Genomic DNA, 20,045 nt, shown 5'->3' with positions numbered 1-20,045 from the left:
AAGTTAGTAGAACGTTCGTAACCCAGGCCTTAAATGTTTTTGCCGAAAAAAATTTATTCATGAGGAGAGCGCAGTTCGGGACATTTAGGAAAGGTATGACGCTTGGCAACGCACAATAACATATCAAAAATAATTTTTTTTCCACAATGCTTCATATCCATAAATAGCGTAATGACAGAGTTCGGCTTTAGATGTGATTTAGGACATGAATGAACGGTCGTTTTTGGTTCAAACCTCACTTTTCTGCTACTTCAGTTCTATTTTTTAGCTCGACGAGCTCAATTTCATCAGCTGTAACAATTCTCCAGGTAATAGACGTCCAGGGAAACCAAGCGGATGTTTTCTAATTTCTGAGAGCAATTTCATCTTAACGAAAAACGAAATGGTGTAAATTTTACATTTGCATACATTCTAAAAAATATTCAATGCGTATAAAAATACATGACTCGAATCTCGAAAAAAACAAGATTCTTTGCAATGCCATTAAAAATAACTATGAACTGTGCTGTAAAATGTTATTTTTTTTTTTTTCAATTACTGAGCGGTGCTTTATTTCACGTCATTTCGAAATGTTCAAGCTGCGCTCCCCTCAAGAATGAATTTTTTGCGACAAAAATACTGCAGACTAACATTGCGCTCGTTGTGGTGAGTTTTCGTGCATTTTCTTTAACAGACAGACGAGGTCAGGCGCAACTTCCGGGTCGTTTTGGCGCGGAGTGATCATATATTTTGACCATAACGCGATAAAGAGTATCGGTACATGCACAACTATTAAAAGCTTAACTCTCATATTTTTCTGTGATTATTTATGGAGTTCTCTTTTCGGAAACGTATTGTGCAAAACCAAGCAATAAATATATATCAATAAAGCAATAGTCGTTCCCACTGCGCATGATCGAACTACTTATTAAAAGTTGAACTAGGAGCTGCTCGAGAAAAATGAAGTTCCTGCCAGGATTCGGTGCAACGCGATAAATAAGCTCTCGTGCGGTAGGCTTCTTCATCTATCAGACCGCAATGAGGCACTGAGCATTGACCGGAAAATTAAGCGCTCAGTATACGAGAAGTGCTTTTAAAACTCCACTTCCTGCCAAACTTTTTGAGACACGAATGTTCGTCTCCTCCGAAAAACCGTACACTTGTCAATGTTATTTCCCCACTGTGACAGGCTCATCCACAAAGGCTAAATCGGGAAAAAATGAAGCTTGCAACCCCTCAAATCAAAGCTTTTTATTTATTTTCATCACGACCAAACCGGTTACAAGGGCATGTTTACCTCCTGCTAAATTGCGCTTTCTGCTATACAGACGCTGAAATACGTGGTACACTAAAGAAGAAAAACCAAAGAACGAAAATAACGTGAATTTATTTTTTATGGTGCATTTATTCCCTCCAGTTTGTAGCTAAAGTAAAAGGCAGCGCTTTGGAGCATCCCAGCTGTTTACTTTGTAACGCACCATCTATCCTTTTAACGAACAGTGACGGTTTATAGTGACTTTAATTTTCTGTTACTCTCCTTTCTCTTTCTTTTATTTTTATCCCCTCACCCCCTTCCCCCCGTGTAGGGTAGCAAACCGAATATTATTTCGGTTAACCTCCCTGCCTTTCCTCTTCTATATCCTCCTCCTCCTCACCATCTATCCTCGTAAGCATTCAGTATCATTTCAGAGAAACATCTGTTTTCGGTGCACTGTGGCTGACGCGGGCCCAATTACACAAGTCTAGTTACTAAGTCAAATACATGAAGCAAAAAACACTGCTTAAGAAAATAACTAGATAAAGACTCTGTGCTTAGGACATTGCGTCACACGTTTCACTGGCAATTAATGCGATTTCTTCATATTAGACCAGAATAAAAGAAAAGAAGCGAACTGAACGCATGCACATCGTGAAAGAAATTGAATAGACGGGCGAATTAGTCCATGATAAATGCGCTAAATATTAACAACAAACTGCTGAAAGCAAAACCTGTGGGAAGAATGGCTTCCATCCAACGCCTTCCGCCAGCGCGGCTCACGGCAGCACTTCCCACTTAATCTGAAGCTGGTCCTCCACCACGACGCCACTGAGCCTGAGAGTGCTAAGCCTAAACGAAGGATCAGAAAAACAAAATGCTGAGTTACTTGGTGTTGTAGGCTTTTGTATGCATGGATATTCACGGGGTGACTTAATTTCAACGAGATACTGCCTCTTATCTTGCGGGTGTATTACGCCCAGCCGTATTCTGTGCTGGAATGGCCACTCAACAGCGCCGTCGTTGTCACCCTTATGCAAGCGGAGACTGGCGTGCAGGCGCACTGATTCGCCATCCTTTATCAAGTAGACTCCAGGTGACATGCAGTATCCACACATGTACACCTGGTCGCTCTCGTAGTAAGCATGGCCTTCTCTCAGCACTTTTTCTTCGAGCGATTCGATGCCTCTGACATAGAAGACTGTATGCTCTGGTCGTGGTTCATGCCTTCCAAGCACTGCCTTAATGCGGTCCAGAGTCCTCTCGCTATTATCCACAGTTTCAACTTTCATTTCATGAATTGATTCTAGAATTCGCGAGCAATTGTCACAGCTCTCTTTCTTTGCAGTCGCCAACTCATCTTTAACTATTTTTTCCAGTTTGTTTAGGTTGCTCGAAAGGTTATCAGTACGCGTTATCAATTGCTCTTTCAACTGCTCGTTACCACTGGCGGATTCGCGCACACCCCTTGTCACACTCTCCTGGATTTGTCTCGTTGCTTGGGTCAGTTCATCTCTGAGCGCTTCTTTAAAGGTGTTTCTCCCGTGAGACATTTCGTTTAGTCTATCACCGCGGCATTGAACATCAGCAACCAGCTGCCCAAGATGCTCTCTCATTTCCACCGCCTTCTCCTGAATGACTCGTTGGAAGGAGTTTGGAAGTGCTGCGTCTTCCGTGTCGCTGGGCTGATGGCCAGATTCTGGAGCAAGAGGCGTCGACGGTGCTGCACACTCCGATCTCAGGTGTGAGCACACATCGCTGCACAGAACCGAGGCCGAACACTTGGGGCACCATGCAGAGTGGTGTCTACATTCCCGCTGGAAATGCTGGGGGAGCTGGGAAGCAGCCACCACGGTCTCGCAGCCGTTGACTTCGTTCCAGCACCTAACCTGCATTGAATAATTGAAGGAAATGTAGAAAGTGCAACTTCCCCCATCGCGCTCCAGACTGGCGCGCGCGGGCGCCGCAACCACCGCCGACATATCGGTATTCCCGAAAAATGAGGTCGTCGCGCCATACCAGCAGCTGACTTCGTTCACTCAAGCCACGGTTGACATCAGCACAATCGTGACGCGCGAATGCGCTAGTCACGTGTTTTTTTGTTTTGTTTTTTGCATTTCGCGTGCTTTCTTTGCAGCTCGGAAAAAAGATACACGTGAGGCTTTCTTTATCCCAAATAAATGCAATGGGTGTTTCTGAAGGTGCTCTCCAACTGTGCTATTCACATCTGCTGTATAATATCAATATTTAGGGGTTGAGAAAAATGATCTTAATAGCTAATTAATTATTTACAAAATAAAAATTGCCTTGGATGCGCAAGCTGGCTGGTAGCTGTATGTAAGTGATTTCCCTGGCCTACCTCAAATGTCTTATTTTTTAACCCTTGGCTAAAGTTAGGCTTGACACCCTGTATAAATGTTCGTAACATATCTGAGAGCAATTCAAGCATGCTAGTACCAATTTACAACCTTCACTATGCCTGCTCCGCGCGTTCACGGAGCAGCATATACAGAGTGTCCCAGCTAACGTGGACCAAGTTTTAAGCGAATAAGAGAAAACCTAAGCGTTCTTCAGAACTGAAATTGCATGGATGTTGTTGGGGTTTATCTGATGTTACGATACCATTTTTTTAGCTCCTCCTATTTGAATAATTAGTTGAGATAAATAAATTAACTTTTTAAACTTGATACGTTCAGGCGTCAATAGGAAAGTTGTGGAGTTCCACAAATATTGTCCAACCCAGGCACTGACAACGAGATACGCTTAGCGTGGCCGTTTTTATTTGGGGTAAACGAAAGCCCGCGGAGTATAAAAAAATACCACGTGGCAACGAGCCCCTTGCGCCCGAATGCGCCGCGATTATAGTGCTCTCATGCGTGCTTTGTAAAGATGCATCACTCGCTTCGCGCGTTTCGTGCTATATTAAAAAAGTTAATTGATTTATCTAGACAAATTATTCAAATAGGACGAGCGAAAAAAATGGTACTGTAACTTAAGATAAACACCAACAACATCATCGCAATATCAGCTCTGAAGAAAGCTTCGGTTTTGTTTTTAAATCTTTGTCCAAGTAAGTTGGGACACCCTGCATACCTGCAAATTGTTTCAAGTACCACGAATAAATGACAAAAAAAGTTGCCACTGGCTTAGCGCAGCTATGCCAGGATATACGTAGCGAGAGCTACCTGGCGTCTGCGCCTCGCAAGACGTTCTTCTCTTTCCACAGGCGTCTCCGCCGCTCATTCTCGCGTGGCGGCGGCGGCGAACTGTGACGTCATGCGCCGCGCACCTGCTGCTCCTCTATGGTTGCGCGCATGCGCACTATCAGCCTCGCAGGCTCGCTGCAAAATGCTCGATTTGGTTGCGTGGTGTAGCTCTCGCTACAAAATTGGCTCACCGGAGCTGGGCGAAACCAACAACATATTGTTTCCCGTCATGTGGGGATCCTCATAGTAATTTTCAAATCCGCTCTATTTGTTAATTACCTAAGATCACTTATGCAAATTTTCTATTATTTATTTCAGCGTCACGTGCGTTCCCTTACGTTGGAGAGGGAGTAAAGCAAGAAACCGATCCTGTTTTTGCAGCAACGTATCTTCTACATGGTGCTTTTTTTCGTAGTTTAAATAAAGCCTATGAAATATGAAAAATTGGCGCGGGCTTAGCTTTAGCCTGGTAGGTTGCGAAAGCCCCCAAGGATTCCTGTAGTGAGCAGGGGAGTGAAGGGATCAAAAGGAAGACTCCTGTCCAGGTAATACCATATTATCATAGGTTTTCACATAATTTCAAGAAGCTGGCTGCGCGTTATAATGTACAAGTAGTTTTCTCTGCCTCATGTAAGCTTTTCAAGATCTGCACTAAGAAAATGGTAAAACGAGATGACTGCACGACCAAACATAAACGAAGTTTACGGAATGTCAGGCGAACGTTCTGTACAGAATTCCTATCAGTTGCGGGCGTCACATTGGGCAGACAGGAAGATGCTTCAATGAGAGGGCAAGAGAACAAAGATTATGCGTACGCAACAAATCAGGAAGCAACCTAGCCGACCATTGCAAAGCACGTGAAACAGAGCGAGAGAACGGAGGCTATCCAAAAATAGATAAAACAGAATTCTTAACATCAGCTAAAGGAAAAACAGAGCGTGAAGTCATGGAGGCGTATTTTATAAGAAAAGCTGGGAAAAACTGCGTTAGCGCACCTTGTATTCAATTACTGGACAGTGAAGCTGAATTCCTTGTTGGCTATCTGTAGGTGTGAACCATGTCTCAAGACTGCTTACCGTAAGCACCCTTTCTTGTGAACTGGAACGGTCCCGCTTTTCCTTTTCGTTTTCTTACTGCTTTTATTCCTTGCCATTTTATTGGCTTTTACTTCATTTGTCCTTGCCATTTCTCATATTTGCATATCCCCCCCCCTCGTTGTTTTCTCGTGGAGCCCTCTACACTCCTGTTTTATACTTCTCGTTTTATCCTTTTCTGTATCGGTCTTTCTGTATTTTTTCATGCACATATTCTTCATCGTTTCCTAGTTTTTAATTTTTTTTCCATTTTATTATGTACAGTATCACATCCCTTACCTGTTTTCGGCCTAATTGTCTGCTATCTTTTACTTCCATTGCCAATCCCATAAATGTAGTTTCCTCATTGTCATTCTGTCTTCACCACGTGCTTGTCTTAGTGTAGAGCCTTGTACAATCCTTTCATCTTTTAGCCGATATATTTTTGTCTCCCCGTTTTGCGGCGTTATTTGTTTGGCTGTTAACTTTGACAAGCTTGAAAAGCGCTTTTTGCAGTAAGTTTCAGTACACGATGTCTCATTTCTCTCGGTGTTCCCCCGGCACCGTGTTTTCGTTTTCTTACTTTACCGGAATTTTTTGCTTATTGTCCACACGCTATTGTGCTCTTCTTTGCTCATGCTCATCGCTTGATGTTGGTGATGGGCTCCTATATATTAGACGTGGTGGCATTCCGAAAATAAAGTTGCAAGTTAGCGCCTGTCCTCTCCTCTTCTGTGTCGTCCGTTTCCTTTTTGCGCTGTTTTCGAAGGGAGATACTTGGCCGCCTTTTTAAAAACAAAAGACGCCGAAATCATTTCCAGGAGAGCTAGAAACTACGGCTTTGGATAGTGAACTTCACGATTCTGTTGAGTACGCCGAAGTTTGTGCAGAGGACTGCTAGTGTTGTTCGTCGTCACAAGCACGCTAGCAAGGCGCGCGAAGCATGAGGCAGGCGCATAAATGACATCACGTGGAAAACCTTTCGTACACGCGTTTAAGTACAGCGACACAGCAGTACACCATATGCGCAGCTTCACTTCACAAGTTTCTGAAACGAATATCCATAAAAAGTCCGTTGCAGAAAACTTGCTGAGAAACGTGACCCTGCAAGCAAGACGCGCAAAGCATGAGACACATCGCAATCCTTTCGTTGACGAGCTAAACACAGCGACAAAACCAACACGTGAAAAAATGGGCCCGTGCGCGCCGACTGCTCAAAACTGGCTCTGGGGCAGCCGCAGGACGGGTTAGGGTGCCTCGATTCCAGCGCCGGGTCGGGTTGGACGGGTTACGGGTCGGCTCACAGCGCCCTCTCGCGGACATCAGCGGTGGTGCAGCGCAGAAAAAATGCTTTGTTCTCTCGGCGCCTGCTCAGGCCGTAAGGAGAGAGCGAGAAAGCGCGCGCGTCGAGACCGGCCGTGCCGTGACTACCGCCGCCCTCCGCCGACAGATCGAGCTGATCCAGATCATGAGAGGGAAATAACTAGAAGAATAAGAATGGGGTGAAGCGCATATGGCAGGTTATCTCAGATCATCCATGGCAGTTTACCAATATCCCTCAAGAGAAAAGTATACAACAGGTGTATCTTACCGGTACTCTCCTATGGGGCAGAAACGTGGAGGCTAACAAAGAGGGTTCAGCTTAAAGGGACACTGAGGAGAGCACTATTAATATTTTTTTTATAGTAAAATCCGATAGTTCGGCATGTCATGGCTTTGTTGCCACTTGGTCGGCAGCGAAAGATGCATTTATTTCTAAGAAATTTGGATTCGAAGTTGAAAAAGTTTTTCCCGCCGCTCTGATTCAAACTTGGGATTCGTCTATGACGACAGAGGACTAAGAGACGTGAAACATGACGTGCACATGACGTAACGCAGACTCCGTGATTTCTGGCTGCCAGCAGTGCGGCCTAGCAGCAGCCGAAAAGAAAGCTACCGCCGGCCGCACGTTGAAGGCATCTAGCGGCTATTGCGGCCGTCGCTACAGTCGCTTCGATTAAGTTTGCACTGGCGTTTTGCCAGCGTTACGATGGATCGCGTTCTCGAAGTCGTCAACGAAGTTCTCGCAAATAGACACCTTTAGCATACCGTGCACCTTGTTACCGCTAGCGGAATACCGGGAGCCCGCCTACCGCCGGAAAAAAGGCACTGATTTGTCCCGATGCTTCAGGAGCGCGCGTAGCAGCCGGGCACGTGGCGCCATCTGGCGACGTCAAGGAGATTTGCGCATGATTGGCTGCGCCTCAGTGATGCATGGTTTCTCGGTTCCTGGTGTTGCTAGAACCATTCGTTCTAGCAACACTGTTTTGTTCTATGATCTCATCACGCTTGTACTTGCGAGTTTGCCTGTGGCGGCGATACCTGTATTTTGGTTCTTGCTCTTTTCTACGTTACAAGAGCTTTGTTGTCAGTATGAGTGGCGTTTTTGTAATCAGGAGCTGGTATTCTGTCGATACAAGCCAACTTCAATTTCTCCTCAGTGTCCCTTTAAGGACAACGCAGCGAGCTATGGAAAGAAAAATGATAGGTGTAACGTTAAGAGATCGGAAGCGGGTGGAGTGGGTGAGAGAACAAACGCGGGGTAATGATATCCTAGTTGAAATCAAGAGGAAGAAGTGGGCTTGGGCAGGGCATGTAATGCGAGGGGAAGATAATCGCTGGTCCTTTAGGGTAACGGAGTGGGTTCCAAGAGAAGGCAAACGTAGGAGGGGGCGGCTGAAAATTAGTTGGGCGGATGAGATTAAGAAATTTGCGGCAATAAGGTGGCCGCGGCTGGCGCAGGACAGTGTTAATTGGTAAGACATTGGAGAGGCCTTTGTCCTGCAGTGGGCGTAGTCACGCTGATGATGATGATCATGACGTCACCTTGACTGTAGCGTGACTGGTGAGAGAAGCGCGACACTCACCGCCGTGACTACCGCCGCCCTTCGCCCACAGATCGAGCTGGGGGCCCTTTTTTTCGCAGCTGGTATGACGTCACCTCGACTGTAGCGCCACTGGTGAGAGGAGCGCGAGGCTCACCGCCGTGACTACCGCCGCCCTCCGCCGACAGATCAAGCCGGGGGCCCTTTTTTTTGCAGCTGGTATGACGTCACCTCGACTGTAGCGCCACTGGTTAGAGGAGAGCGAGGCTCACCGCCGTGACCACGGCCGCCCTCCGCCGACGGGTCGAGCTGGGGGCCCTTTTTTTCGCAGCTGGTATGACGTCACCTCGACTGTAGCGCCACTGGTGAGAGGAGCGCGAGGGTCACCGCCGTGACCAAAATGAAGAATGGTCTGGCAAGAAGTTAGCAGATGCATTTAATGACTTGTGGAACTGAAAAGAATTGATTATGATGAAATGGCTTTGAATTACATAAAGTGCACCGTGGATCACACCTGTTTCTTAAGTCCTGTTACAGAGGCTGAAGTAGTGTCAGTATTTCTGGCATTAAATAACAGCGGAAGTAGCGATGCTGACGGTGTTAAGATTAAACCTGTGAAACATGTCCTCGACAGAATTGCACCCTATATCACACACATATTTAACCTTTGTCTAGCAAATGGTGTGTTTCCACAGAAGATGCAGACTGCAAAGGTAACAGTTGTCTACAAAAAGGGAGACAAAAATGACTTTGCAAACTATAGGCGATTGTCAATATTGCCTGTTTTCTCCAAAGGGTTTGAAAAAATAATTTTGTCCCGGATGAATAACTTCTGTAATAAGCATAATATAGTAACACCTTCACAGTTTGGATTTCGGAAAAATCTTTCTACGGAACTTGCTTTGTTAGAACAAAAAGAATTCGTTTTAAACTCTTTTGATGACAAATGTTTAGCTTTAGGAATATATGTAGATTTTTCAAAGGCCTTTGATCATCTTAGCCACATGTTACTGCTTAAAAAGCTTCAAGTATAAGGTTTCCGTGGACAATCCTTGTTACTTTTGAGCAGTTATCTTAAGCATCGACCGCAGTATGTAGCATTAAACGGTCACCGATCAGATGTCAAAGCTATCTTATCTGGTGTGGCCCAAGGCAGCATCTTGGGCCCATTCCTTTTCAATATATATGTGAATGACATAACAGAAATAGACATAGAAACAAAAATTGTAATATATGCAGACGACACCACCTTGCTTTTTTCCGGGTCATGCCCCTCATCTATGATTGCAAAAGCAAACACAACGCTTACTCAACTTGAAAAGTGGGCAAGATTTAACGCCCTCAAGATTATTACCTCAAAAACTAAAGCCATTATTTTCCGGCCCGAGAACAAGAACATCCAAAATAATGCTGGTATATTTCTTGATAATTTGAAAATAGATGTTGTTAGCTCTCAAAATACTAGGTGTATTTTTCAATGAGAAAATGACTTGGGACGAGCACAGAGATTACATAGCATCTAAACTATCCCGTGTCATAGGAACAGTTTACGCTCACAAAAACATTCTCCCTGTAAATGTAAAAATGCTCCTGTATAATTCATTGTTCTGCTCGCATCTAAATTACTGTCACTTGGTATGGGGAAATACATCTTTCACAAACCTCCAAAGATTATTTACCCCAAAAAAAGAATTCTTAGAATAGTATATAATGTAGCATGTGACCACCCATCGAAACCACTTTTTGAGAAAGGCGACATAATGCCAATTACTGATTTATATGCATACTGCTTACTCTCTAATTAGAAAACCGAAAATAAAAACAATACTCCTTTCATTGCCACACTGGCTTCATTATGCAAAAAACACGCATCGTACAAAACAAGAAGCAACGAAATATGGCACATTTATGCATACAGAACAGGTTATGGCAAACAGATGCATAGGTATAGTCTGCTGCACTATCTTAACCTCTCCCATAGCCACAACATGACTGTTGAGCACTCGAAAAAAAAAAGAGTTGCAAAACTTTGTTTCAAATATATTGTTACCGGGTGTAACTTTTGAATCGTAATTTCTGTAATTTTGTATAATTTTTTGTGGTTGTGATTTTGTAACTTCTGAATGGTAATTCCTGTAATTGTGTTTAAATTTATGTGATTACAATTTTGCAATTTGTCATTTTATGTAATTTTGTCTTTACGTTTCATTTTTACGCGCTACAAAGTGTTACAGTTGTATCCAAAAATAGGTTCTGTTCATGCTTCCTTTATTTCTTTAGTATTACTGCTGGGTTTTTCTTTCTTTTTTTTAATCTTTGCTGGTATGCTGTTATGCTGTCTGCATATTTTTCCTGTAGAACTTCTATCTATTTTTGGGGAGGCGAGAGCTCGTCAAGCTGCATCCCAAGCTTTTTCTCTCTGCCTCCCTCATCCTTGTGATGGAAAATAAAGGCATTATTATTATTATTATGACTACGGCCGCCCTCCGCCGAGGGATCGAGCTGGGGGCCCTTTTTTTCGCAGCTGGTATGACGTCACCTCGACTATAGCGCCACTGGTGAGAGGAGCACGAGGCTCTCCGCCGTGACTACCGCCGCCCTCCGCCGACGGATTGAGCTGGGGGCCCTTTTTTTCGCAGCTGGTATCACGTCACTCAGCGAAAGGTCCACCGTAACTACCGTCGCTCCGCGCTGAAGGCTCAAAACTTAGCGTAGTATTGCTTTCGCAATAAAAATTTGCGCTGGCTTAGCTCTGCTATACCAGGATATACGTAGCTTGAAGTGAGGGCGAGGTGTCCACATCTCGGTGGACACCTGAACCACAGGGAAGGCGGAAAACCATTCTCTTGGAACAGTGGACACCTCAAAATGTGCTTTAAGCTAAGTGGCGGTAGTGACAGGTGTGTGCTGCATGCGACGGCATTTACAATGTTGTGCCAGAAACACGACGCTGAAGCCATAGGGCGTCTGCTACCCTCTGGAAAGCGCGCCGGCGCCGGTGCGTCTGCCAGGTCTATGAATCTACGGTTCTGAAGTGCGCGGCGGCGCCTCCGGCGCAACAGCTGCTCAGCTGTGACGTCACTCACTCTTCGCGCATGCGCAGCTTCGCTCATGCGCTCTCTCGCGAAACTGCTCATCCACGACAAGTATAGCTCGCACGAGAAAAAAACAAAACTAATATGTAATGACCAACGCGTTAAACTAGTTTAACCGCCTACTCAACCAAGTGCCGTGCTTACGCAGAACAGCCAGCCTACGCTGACATAATAGAGAGTTTTAGTTCTGCGTAGCGACCGTTACGCACGCAGAACGTACGTTCGTTGCGGAACGCTACGGCGTTTATCGGAGACGCTCCCCGGACAGGCTTTTAGAAGCGCGCAAATCTCCTGCGTACGCAAGACTACGCAAACCACCGCAGCGCCATCCATGGACATAATCATGAACCATTAGTTGTCTTTTGAAGTCGTACGAATCCAAGACACGCCGCGTCAATCCAGCGCCAAGTTCTGGTGTTTTGCGCGTGCTTACTCATGGGAATCGAGGCGAGAATCATTGAATGCGATCATTTCAGGAGTGTTTGGGGGTTTATTTGAACAAAAATACCTTTGAGTGAGTGTGGTGCAGGTTGCGTGTGTTCAGTGATTGTTCGTTGTGCTGATATGTTGTGTTGCGAGTCAAGTGCGTACAGCGGGTTTGGCTGTTGACAGCGGTGTTTGCCCCGTGAATTCGCGACTGAACCATTTCGTCATGCCTCGCTCATCTGTGTTGTGGGACCCCTACTGCCTGTGTTATTTAGACTGGACGGACATCGAGGCACTGATCATGCGGCCGCGCCAACGTGAACCGTGCAGGAGGGTGTACGCCTCGCGAAATGGTACACTCAACATCGACAAGATTCCAGATGTGACGTTCCGGCGTCAATTCCGCTTTGAAAAGGCGGACTTCCCTGTTCTTCTAGATGCTCTCAGCATACCTGAGAGTGTCACAAGCGCCCAGGGAGTTTGCGTATCGGGGCAAGAGGCACTTTGCATGTGCTTACGTAGGCTAGCTTATCCAAACAGGCTGTGCGATTTGCAAGAGTATTTTGGCTGCCACTACAGTGTGATATCTAGCGTCGCGAACAAGATGATGCTCCACATCGAAAGAAACTTCGGGTATCTTCTGGACGACCTCACCAAGCACCAATGGCTGTCACTAACCGGCTTGGAAGAGATGAGCAAGGTTATATCTTCTATTCTCACTCACCACTGTGCCATTTAACTGGAAACGTTGCAGGGATGTTGCAAGCAAAAGTAGAACAGTGCTTTTGCATACTTCAATTAATAGATTATTGTGATGCAATGACTACATTTTGCATGCTGTAGCATTAGAGGAGTTGGAGTCTTCTTTTTATTTGTGCCTTGCCACTGTTTTGTAGCCTGTGGTAAGCTGGGCTTTTGTATGCTTTTTTTGTGGGTTGGTAATTGAATTGATGTTTTTAGAAGAATGTTTCTGAAAGCACATGTCAGGCAGTCTGAATTGCAGCAGTGGTAGACAGGGGGCAGAAAGCCTAGATTCTTGATAACACGAAATGAAGTTAACAAGGTTTGAGGGGCAGCCTCAGTCCCTAGAAAACATTTTACCAAGAGAATTTGTTTTTGTCGGGCAAAACCAAGGCAAGTGCTCTTGTCGAAACATTGTCAAGCAGACTGTGGCTGTGCGTATACCCTTGTTAACTGTGTTTTGTGTTGTACTACACCAAGGAATTTTTTTTGTCCTATAGAATATTTGATATGTCAACAAGTGTTGAGACATCCGTACTACACTGCCTTTGTATTTTTTCTTTTCAATTGCCTTCTCAATGCTTCATTCGTACCATGGAGAGGAATGTCTTAGTCAGACATTGCATGATTCATGAACGCACTTCAAACAAGAATGAAAGGGGAAGACTGAGATGACACGGGTGCTGTCTTCCCCTTTTGTCCTTTGCTTGGAGCACTTTTGTGAATCATGAACATATACAAACTGGCCCAATTTTCTTCATTCCTACATTGCATTCTGTGGCCTCCTTCCTAGAGTGCATGTATGCACTTGAAAGAAAGTTGTTTATTTCTCATTTCTACATGTATTACCTACTTCTCAAATTTACTGTACCACGTATGTTAAGTTTCTGACACTGATTAAAGATTTATTATATAATTTATTCCAGGCAGTTCACGAGAAAGGTGCAGCCCTCACAAACTGTTGGGCATTTATTGATGGGACTGCCCGGCCGATATGCAGACCATCAACCAACCAGCGGCTGTACTTCTCGGGACACAAAAGGCTGCACGCTTTGAAGTACCAAGCGTTGATGTGCCCAAATGGCTTAATATGCGAGCTTGACGGGCCATACCCAGGAAGGATGCATGACTCTGGTGTGTTGCACGTCCAGTGCAGTTTCATTTTGAGCTAATATAAACATAGATACATCTGTGCTTACTTCAGAATCTCACACAAAATTACTCATTTAAGAACACTTGTGGGGAGAGGAAGGCTTACATTAGAGAACTTAACTCGCAGGGCAGATTGATGTATTCAAAGCACTGCTACACATAAATGCTAGCTGTAATGTTTGCCATTGTGAGAGCTTTACTGTATAATTGACTGTAACCGAGATAGTTGTTTTTTGTTCACATGTACAGTCTAGTTAACCAGCATTTAATCTCCCCCTTTTATTCACATGTACTTTCAGGAATACTCCGTGAGAGCAAGCTTTACAACAAGCTGGAGAAGCTGGTACAAGGGCAGCAGTACGTAATCTACGGTGACCCTGCGTACCCTTTACGGCCACTATTAATGAAGCCATATGGAGGCGCATCTTTGACGAGGCCGCAAGAACTGTTCAACGCCTCCATGAGCACCGTCAGGCAATCTGTAGAGTGGGGATTTGGTAACATTATCTCGTCGTTCGCATTTCTGGACTTTAAGAAGAACAACAAAATACAACTGCAGGCAGTTCCAAGGATGTACCGAGTGGCCGTCCTGCTCAGCAACTGCCAAGCGTGCATGTACGGCAACCAGATCTCAGTATATTTTGGATTGGAACCACCATGCCTTTTTGATTATTTGAGATGTAATGTGCAATAAGTGACAACACACGCTGTATTTATTTTATTCATGTAGAGCCTTTCTAAAACACTGCGCCTTGCAAGTAACAAATATTCCGCACTAAGCTGCAACCTGAGCTTAGCAACAGTAACCTGAACCTACATAGAGCAATTTTTTTTGCTTTTTTTTCTATCTCCTCTACCCGCTTATTTTTTCTGTGAGCGCCTTTAAAAGGCTCAACATTGCTTGGTTGGTCTGTGTGGAAAGTTGGCTCTGTTCGTGCCTATGCTCTTCTTCTTTTGCTTTTATTTCGAGCTCTAGTTGCCGGAGCTGGAATTCCTTTTCCATTTTTTGTTTCTTGAGCTCATGTTTTTGCTCCGAACGTCTCTGCTTTAGTTCTAGGCGCATCTTTTCAAGCTCGAGGCGGCTGTGTTCTAGTTCAGCGTCTTTGTCATGGATATCTTTCTCATGACGCCACCTTTTCTCCAGGAATTCGCGGTCGGCCGTGGTTTCAGCATCCTGGTTCCTCTTCCTTTCTGCGCAAGTAATCCAATATATGTGCTGTTCGTATCACATTGCACTGCAATGAGGGATTAAGCTTGCAAACAAGACACAAAGGGTGAAAATTCGGCACGCAAACAAGACACCTACAAGTGGGATGCTAAATTAGTTAACACACAACTCATTTGCATTATGTTCTCATTCATTCAGTTTTGTTGTGTTGTTCCTCATTTGAATTACATTGAATGCTCAGTAAAGCGTAATATTCTAGTATTGTATTATGGTGACAGTGATACACCATCACAAGATATGCTAGGAAAATTAGCATGTGACGTGTTACAGTGTAAGGACTTACAAAATCTAGGCACACTTGTGTTAGACTATAGAAGTCATGCGTGCTGTAAGCTACAAATTTGATACTGCATACTTCGGGGGGTAGGTGCTACTGCTGTAGACGGCTGTGTTGGTTGGTGACTTGGCGCACTTGCATTGTTGAGTGGTGCGGCACTTGGGCTGGGTTCGTCCTGTGGTAAGGCTGCTGGGCTTGTTGAACCGCCTGCATTCTCCACTACACCAGCAGCAATTCCTTCCAATATTCCTGCAGCGGTCTCTGATGGATCGTTCTCGTTGGAAGAACTTTGCGCTGCATATAGCGAATGAGAAGACAAGGTTCTTATTTCACAAGCATAGCGATGCAAGAAAGAAAGGCTCAAATGTATATTAGGTCTGCCTGCCCTCATGATCATGTGTGTTCTTGGCAAGTGCCAGTTTTCTTGCAATAAAGTGCATATTACTGGTGACTCAGACCTACTGCACTGTTCCACAGTGATCACTGACATTCAGTGATCCTTTGGTCCTTTTCAGCGGAGGATGCCTAGCTTGAATAATATAGAATGCTTGTTATAGACTGCCCCAGTATTTTGTTTTCTGTGTATCGAAGAACATCTGATACCAACACGAAAACGATCGCTAGCGTGATACTAAACGCTCAACGCCCTGAATTAACGTGCCAAAATGCACAGCTTTAAATTCCAGTCTACGTACAGGAGTCTTGGCAAGGTGCTAGTGTTGACGCTGCCGCGAACACTGCGGTAGCTTTGTCCCGGGTGGCAGCGGTAGCCTGTCTGGGAGCCGGCACTGCCGCCGGCCGGCGCCGCTTGATGGTGTAGCCATACACCCGCGCGAGGTCAACGATGTCTTGAAGTAATTTTTCTTTCTCATCGTACTCTTCCTCGTTGCCGGATCTAGAGAGTAAAGAACGCGTAAACTTTCCGAAACAAACAGTCTGCATAGAGCTCATCACTGTTGTTGTGCGCTCTTCTGGTAAAGGAGAGAAAAACGCTTCCCACAGTAACCGGGCACGTCCTTTACATGCATAACATTGAAGGCAAATCTATTACAGTAATTTAGCTTCAAGATATGAGAAACTTGGTACTTACTTCCTGAGGTTTGCGCGATCCTGGGCAACGAAGTACGCCAGCAACAAGTCGCAACGTTCGCGCAATGTGCGCACGGTGAAAACCTTGTGAGTCCCGTACTGCACATTAGTTGCGATTCGCGTCCACTGCGACGGATCGGCAAATGGGTTGCACGCGCAAACTTCTCGCAGCAACGCCAAATCGTCGGCAATCAAAAAGCGCGCGCGAGGCACGTTTGCGGCTCGGTTCGCTGCCATGTTGGAAAACGTGTCTCGCGCTCTCTCGTTTCCAACGAGAGCAACACGCAGACGTCTCAACGTTACAAACGTTACGTACGCAGAGGACGGGATCTCTACGTACGTACGCGGCGGATACGCTATACGTAAGGCTCGAGCTGCGTACGACGCATGCGCAGTGGAGGGCCCGCAACCCGGCTACGTACGTAAGGTTCTTGCGTATGGTTACGTACGCAGAACTAAAACTCTCTATTATAACCACGAATAAACACACAACTTTTGTTATTTGCATTTTCCGCGTTCAGGATGCTTTCATACGCAGCACGCGCTGATCTTAAAGTGATGCTGTGCAATAAGCAATGTCGCAGGACAAATAGAGTAGGGAATAATTGATACACGAATGTACGGCAATTGCTATGCACAAGGCAGAGCCTGGAAAAAATTTATAACCGGCAGTAGCTGACAGACGATTTTCCCATGGTTCTTTGCGTTCACTTCGGAAACGCACGCTTCCGCACCTGTTGAAAGGTATGAGAGGAAAGAGTAAAAGAACAGACGCGCGTCGCAACAATCGCGTCCCCTGAAGCGTCGACGCTGGCTGTAGCAGATACCTCTGTGCCACCATTCCCCCATGGTTCGTTTATTAAGGCGGAAGCCTTTAGTGCCTCATCGTTGTAAGCAGGAGTTGTAGACAGAAATGTCACGCTTTTCAATTGGTCGAAATGATTGTGACGTCACAGTGCGCGAATTTCAAACGGGTCAAATTGTACTTTGGCTATTAACCATGCAACAAATTAAAGGTATCGCATAGTGATCCTCCAACTAAGTGGGACTGAGTTTAGCTCATTGCTTAATCAACCAATTCTAATTAAGCTTTCTAGCCAGACCACATCAATAAATAAAACAGAGTAGGAAATTGGTCGAGTTGGGGTATCGAACCAGGGTCTCCGGAGTGCGAGACGAGCACGGTAAAAAATCCGGCATGCCAGCTCCATGGTTCGGAATGAACAAAAGCGCGTCTAGTGAATACGGTGTCTTCGTTCACTCCCATCTTCCTCCCTTCCATTAGGGCGAGGTTCAAGTCTCCAGGGAGACATGCGAGACATACATTTCCTTTACTCTCCTCAAAAACTAATTTAGCGAAGACGTAGAGCCGAATGGGCGATGTCGTTCTGAGGACTCCCTGGAAGGTTGCATGGCGCTACGAGTTCCATACTCAGAGGCGAAGCTTAACATAGTAACCAGACATCAGTGACACTAGCAACAACACCGCGCTTACGGCTTTCGCCTCTCCGCGCTTTAGGCCCGCCGAGCGCCCGCCCTGAATTATTCTTCTCTCGCGCGCCCCTCCTTATTTTCATGCAAGAGGTGACGTCACAGCTCTGCAGCGCCGCTAGATGGCTTCAGCAAAAAGTAGAAGCTTCTGCACCTTTACAAAGCACGTGCGCCGCCTCATGCTGTCTTTCGCTCACAGCGTCTACGCCCACAGATCTCCGCTAGGCGGCTGGATGCCGCATTCCCGCTTTCCGAGACGAGCGCGAGTGAGGCCACCGGCAGTTGGACGGCTTGTCCCGGAAGTCAGGTGTCTTGTGTATTTCAATGCACCAAGTCGCGCCTTTTGCCCTTTCGTTCTCAGTTTTTGCGTTGTTCTCGCGTAATGTCTGCTGTTATATGAAATTAATAAGAGAGCTGAACGCGAGAAATGTGAGCATTGTACGTACAACCCTGTAATTTCAGAGAAACCGAAGAAAACAGGCATGCAGGTCTCACTCTGCCGCGGCAAAGGAGTACGTGCATTAAACACTATGTTCGACCAACTATGTTCGTCGCGACCAAACTCCTCTTCCAACTCAAAAAACAAATTAATTTCGCTTTACACACGATTCTCTGGCGACAAATCATGACCTATTTGATACAGCGCTGTTCTAGTGAAAAGTTCCTTTGGACAAACATTTCGGATGTTTTATCTGCTTCGCTTACCTCTCTCCGAAGCAGCTCTTCCGCAGGGAAGTCCACCAGAGCGACGTCCTCCTCCTCGTAGTGGTTGCCGTCCAGCGGACACGCATGCGATGCATCCCGCACGCACTGCTCGTAGCAGCACTCGCATAACACGTGTGTGCATGGTAGCAGGGCCGTTCTCTTCCTCACCAGGCCACAGGCACTGCATATCCGATGTGGAGGCAGGGGTTTCACGAACTTCAGATCTTTCCAGTCGAGCTCAGGGGAAAATCCCACTGTCGCATACTGCGCGCTTGCAGCAGGCATCGTTCTTGACCTACGCTCGTTGCACTGAGCGTCGAAGAAATGCGTATTCCGCCGCCACAAGGATCGCAGTAACGTCTTTCCTTTTTTTCCCTCCCCGTTTGCCAGGGCGATTATCGCAGGGTTATCGGCTGCCGCTTTTGCTGCGTATGCCGGACTGCGCGCCGAGCGAAATCTGTCGCCGGTGGAAAGCTGTGTCACTCACACGTGTTGATCCCGTACGCTAAAAAATATGCGAAATAATGATTGTTGGTTAATTGGTTTTTGACGAAGGAAATTGGCGAAGTATTTGTCTCACATATCTCGGCGGACACCTGAAACGCGCCGCAAGAGAAGGCAGGAAGGTAGGAGTGAAAGAAGAATGATTGTTGTGGGATAGCTTTTGGTGCCGCTATCCGCCAAAACTCTTTCTCAGCTGATGAGTCCAGGCACATCGCTAATTTAGAGCGAAAGCTATGCTATGACCTCAGGGGCGTGTTTCATTCGTTTGCGCATTCGCACTGCTTCAAATGATAAGCCCTGCTGAAAAACAGGCATTGATCTTGATTCTCCTCCCTTGATAACATCGCAAGGTTACTTGTTATCAGGAGGCTTTCTCGAATTCTTTTTCCCGCGAGTGACGTCATCACGAGGCAAGGTAGCAAGACCAGTTGTCTGACCAAGAACGCCATGCCTCAAGCAATGGCTGCGAACCCTAAGCTCTCATATGAAAGTTAATTTTAGGTTAAATTCAGTTACTTTAACTTCGCCGTACAGACTGCACCCGAGAGGGCAGGGTTCGAATAGAATAATATAGTATACATCAGTATACGCTAAAAGAATTAAACTATTTCACACAAAGGATTCAGAACTTCGACTCTACGCCTTATGATGACAACGACGCAATACAAAGTACACGTCGGCGAAATATATGCACCGTTGCTTTTCATTATAACGAAGTCGAAGTGGCCCCACGACCTCTTTGTTAAATCGTTGCTTAATTGTATTCATAGGCTGCCTTGATCGCATACGTCGCATTGGAACAGGCCTGCATAATACCGCCTTGATAGAGGAAAACCTATAAAGCTTTCAGTGCGCCGTCGATGCGTGCCGAGGGAGGCCAACACTTGTACCGAGTGCTCTCGAGGCGGCCCTGAAAGTGTATACACTGACCCAATACGTCAGCCTATATGCAAAGCGGCC

General features: G+C 45.8%; 1 protein-coding gene across 1 annotated transcript; it reads right to left on the bottom strand.

Moving 5' to 3' along the window:
• Positions 1-1,661: 1,661 nt before the first annotated feature.
• On the bottom strand, positions 1,662-18,866 carry LOC149329473 (TNF receptor-associated factor 6-like). The gene is made up of 3 exons (XM_089560277.1): positions 18,582-18,866; positions 2,682-3,123; positions 1,662-2,600 (listed from the first exon to the last, which is right to left on the bottom strand). The coding sequence occupies exons 1-3, from the start codon at positions 18,864-18,866 to the stop codon at positions 2,014-2,016; spliced, it is 1,314 nt and encodes a 437-aa protein (XP_089416403.1). The 3' UTR covers positions 1,662-2,013.
• Positions 18,867-20,045: the final 1,179 nt, after the last annotated feature.

This window comes from Amblyomma mixtum, chromosome 9 (assembly GCF_055824585.1).
Source record: "Amblyomma mixtum isolate Tamu chromosome 9, ASM5582458v1, whole genome shotgun sequence".
Taxonomy (NCBI): Eukaryota; Metazoa; Arthropoda; class Arachnida; order Ixodida; family Ixodidae; genus Amblyomma; species Amblyomma mixtum.
This window is presented reverse-complemented; position numbering and strand designations above follow the sequence as displayed.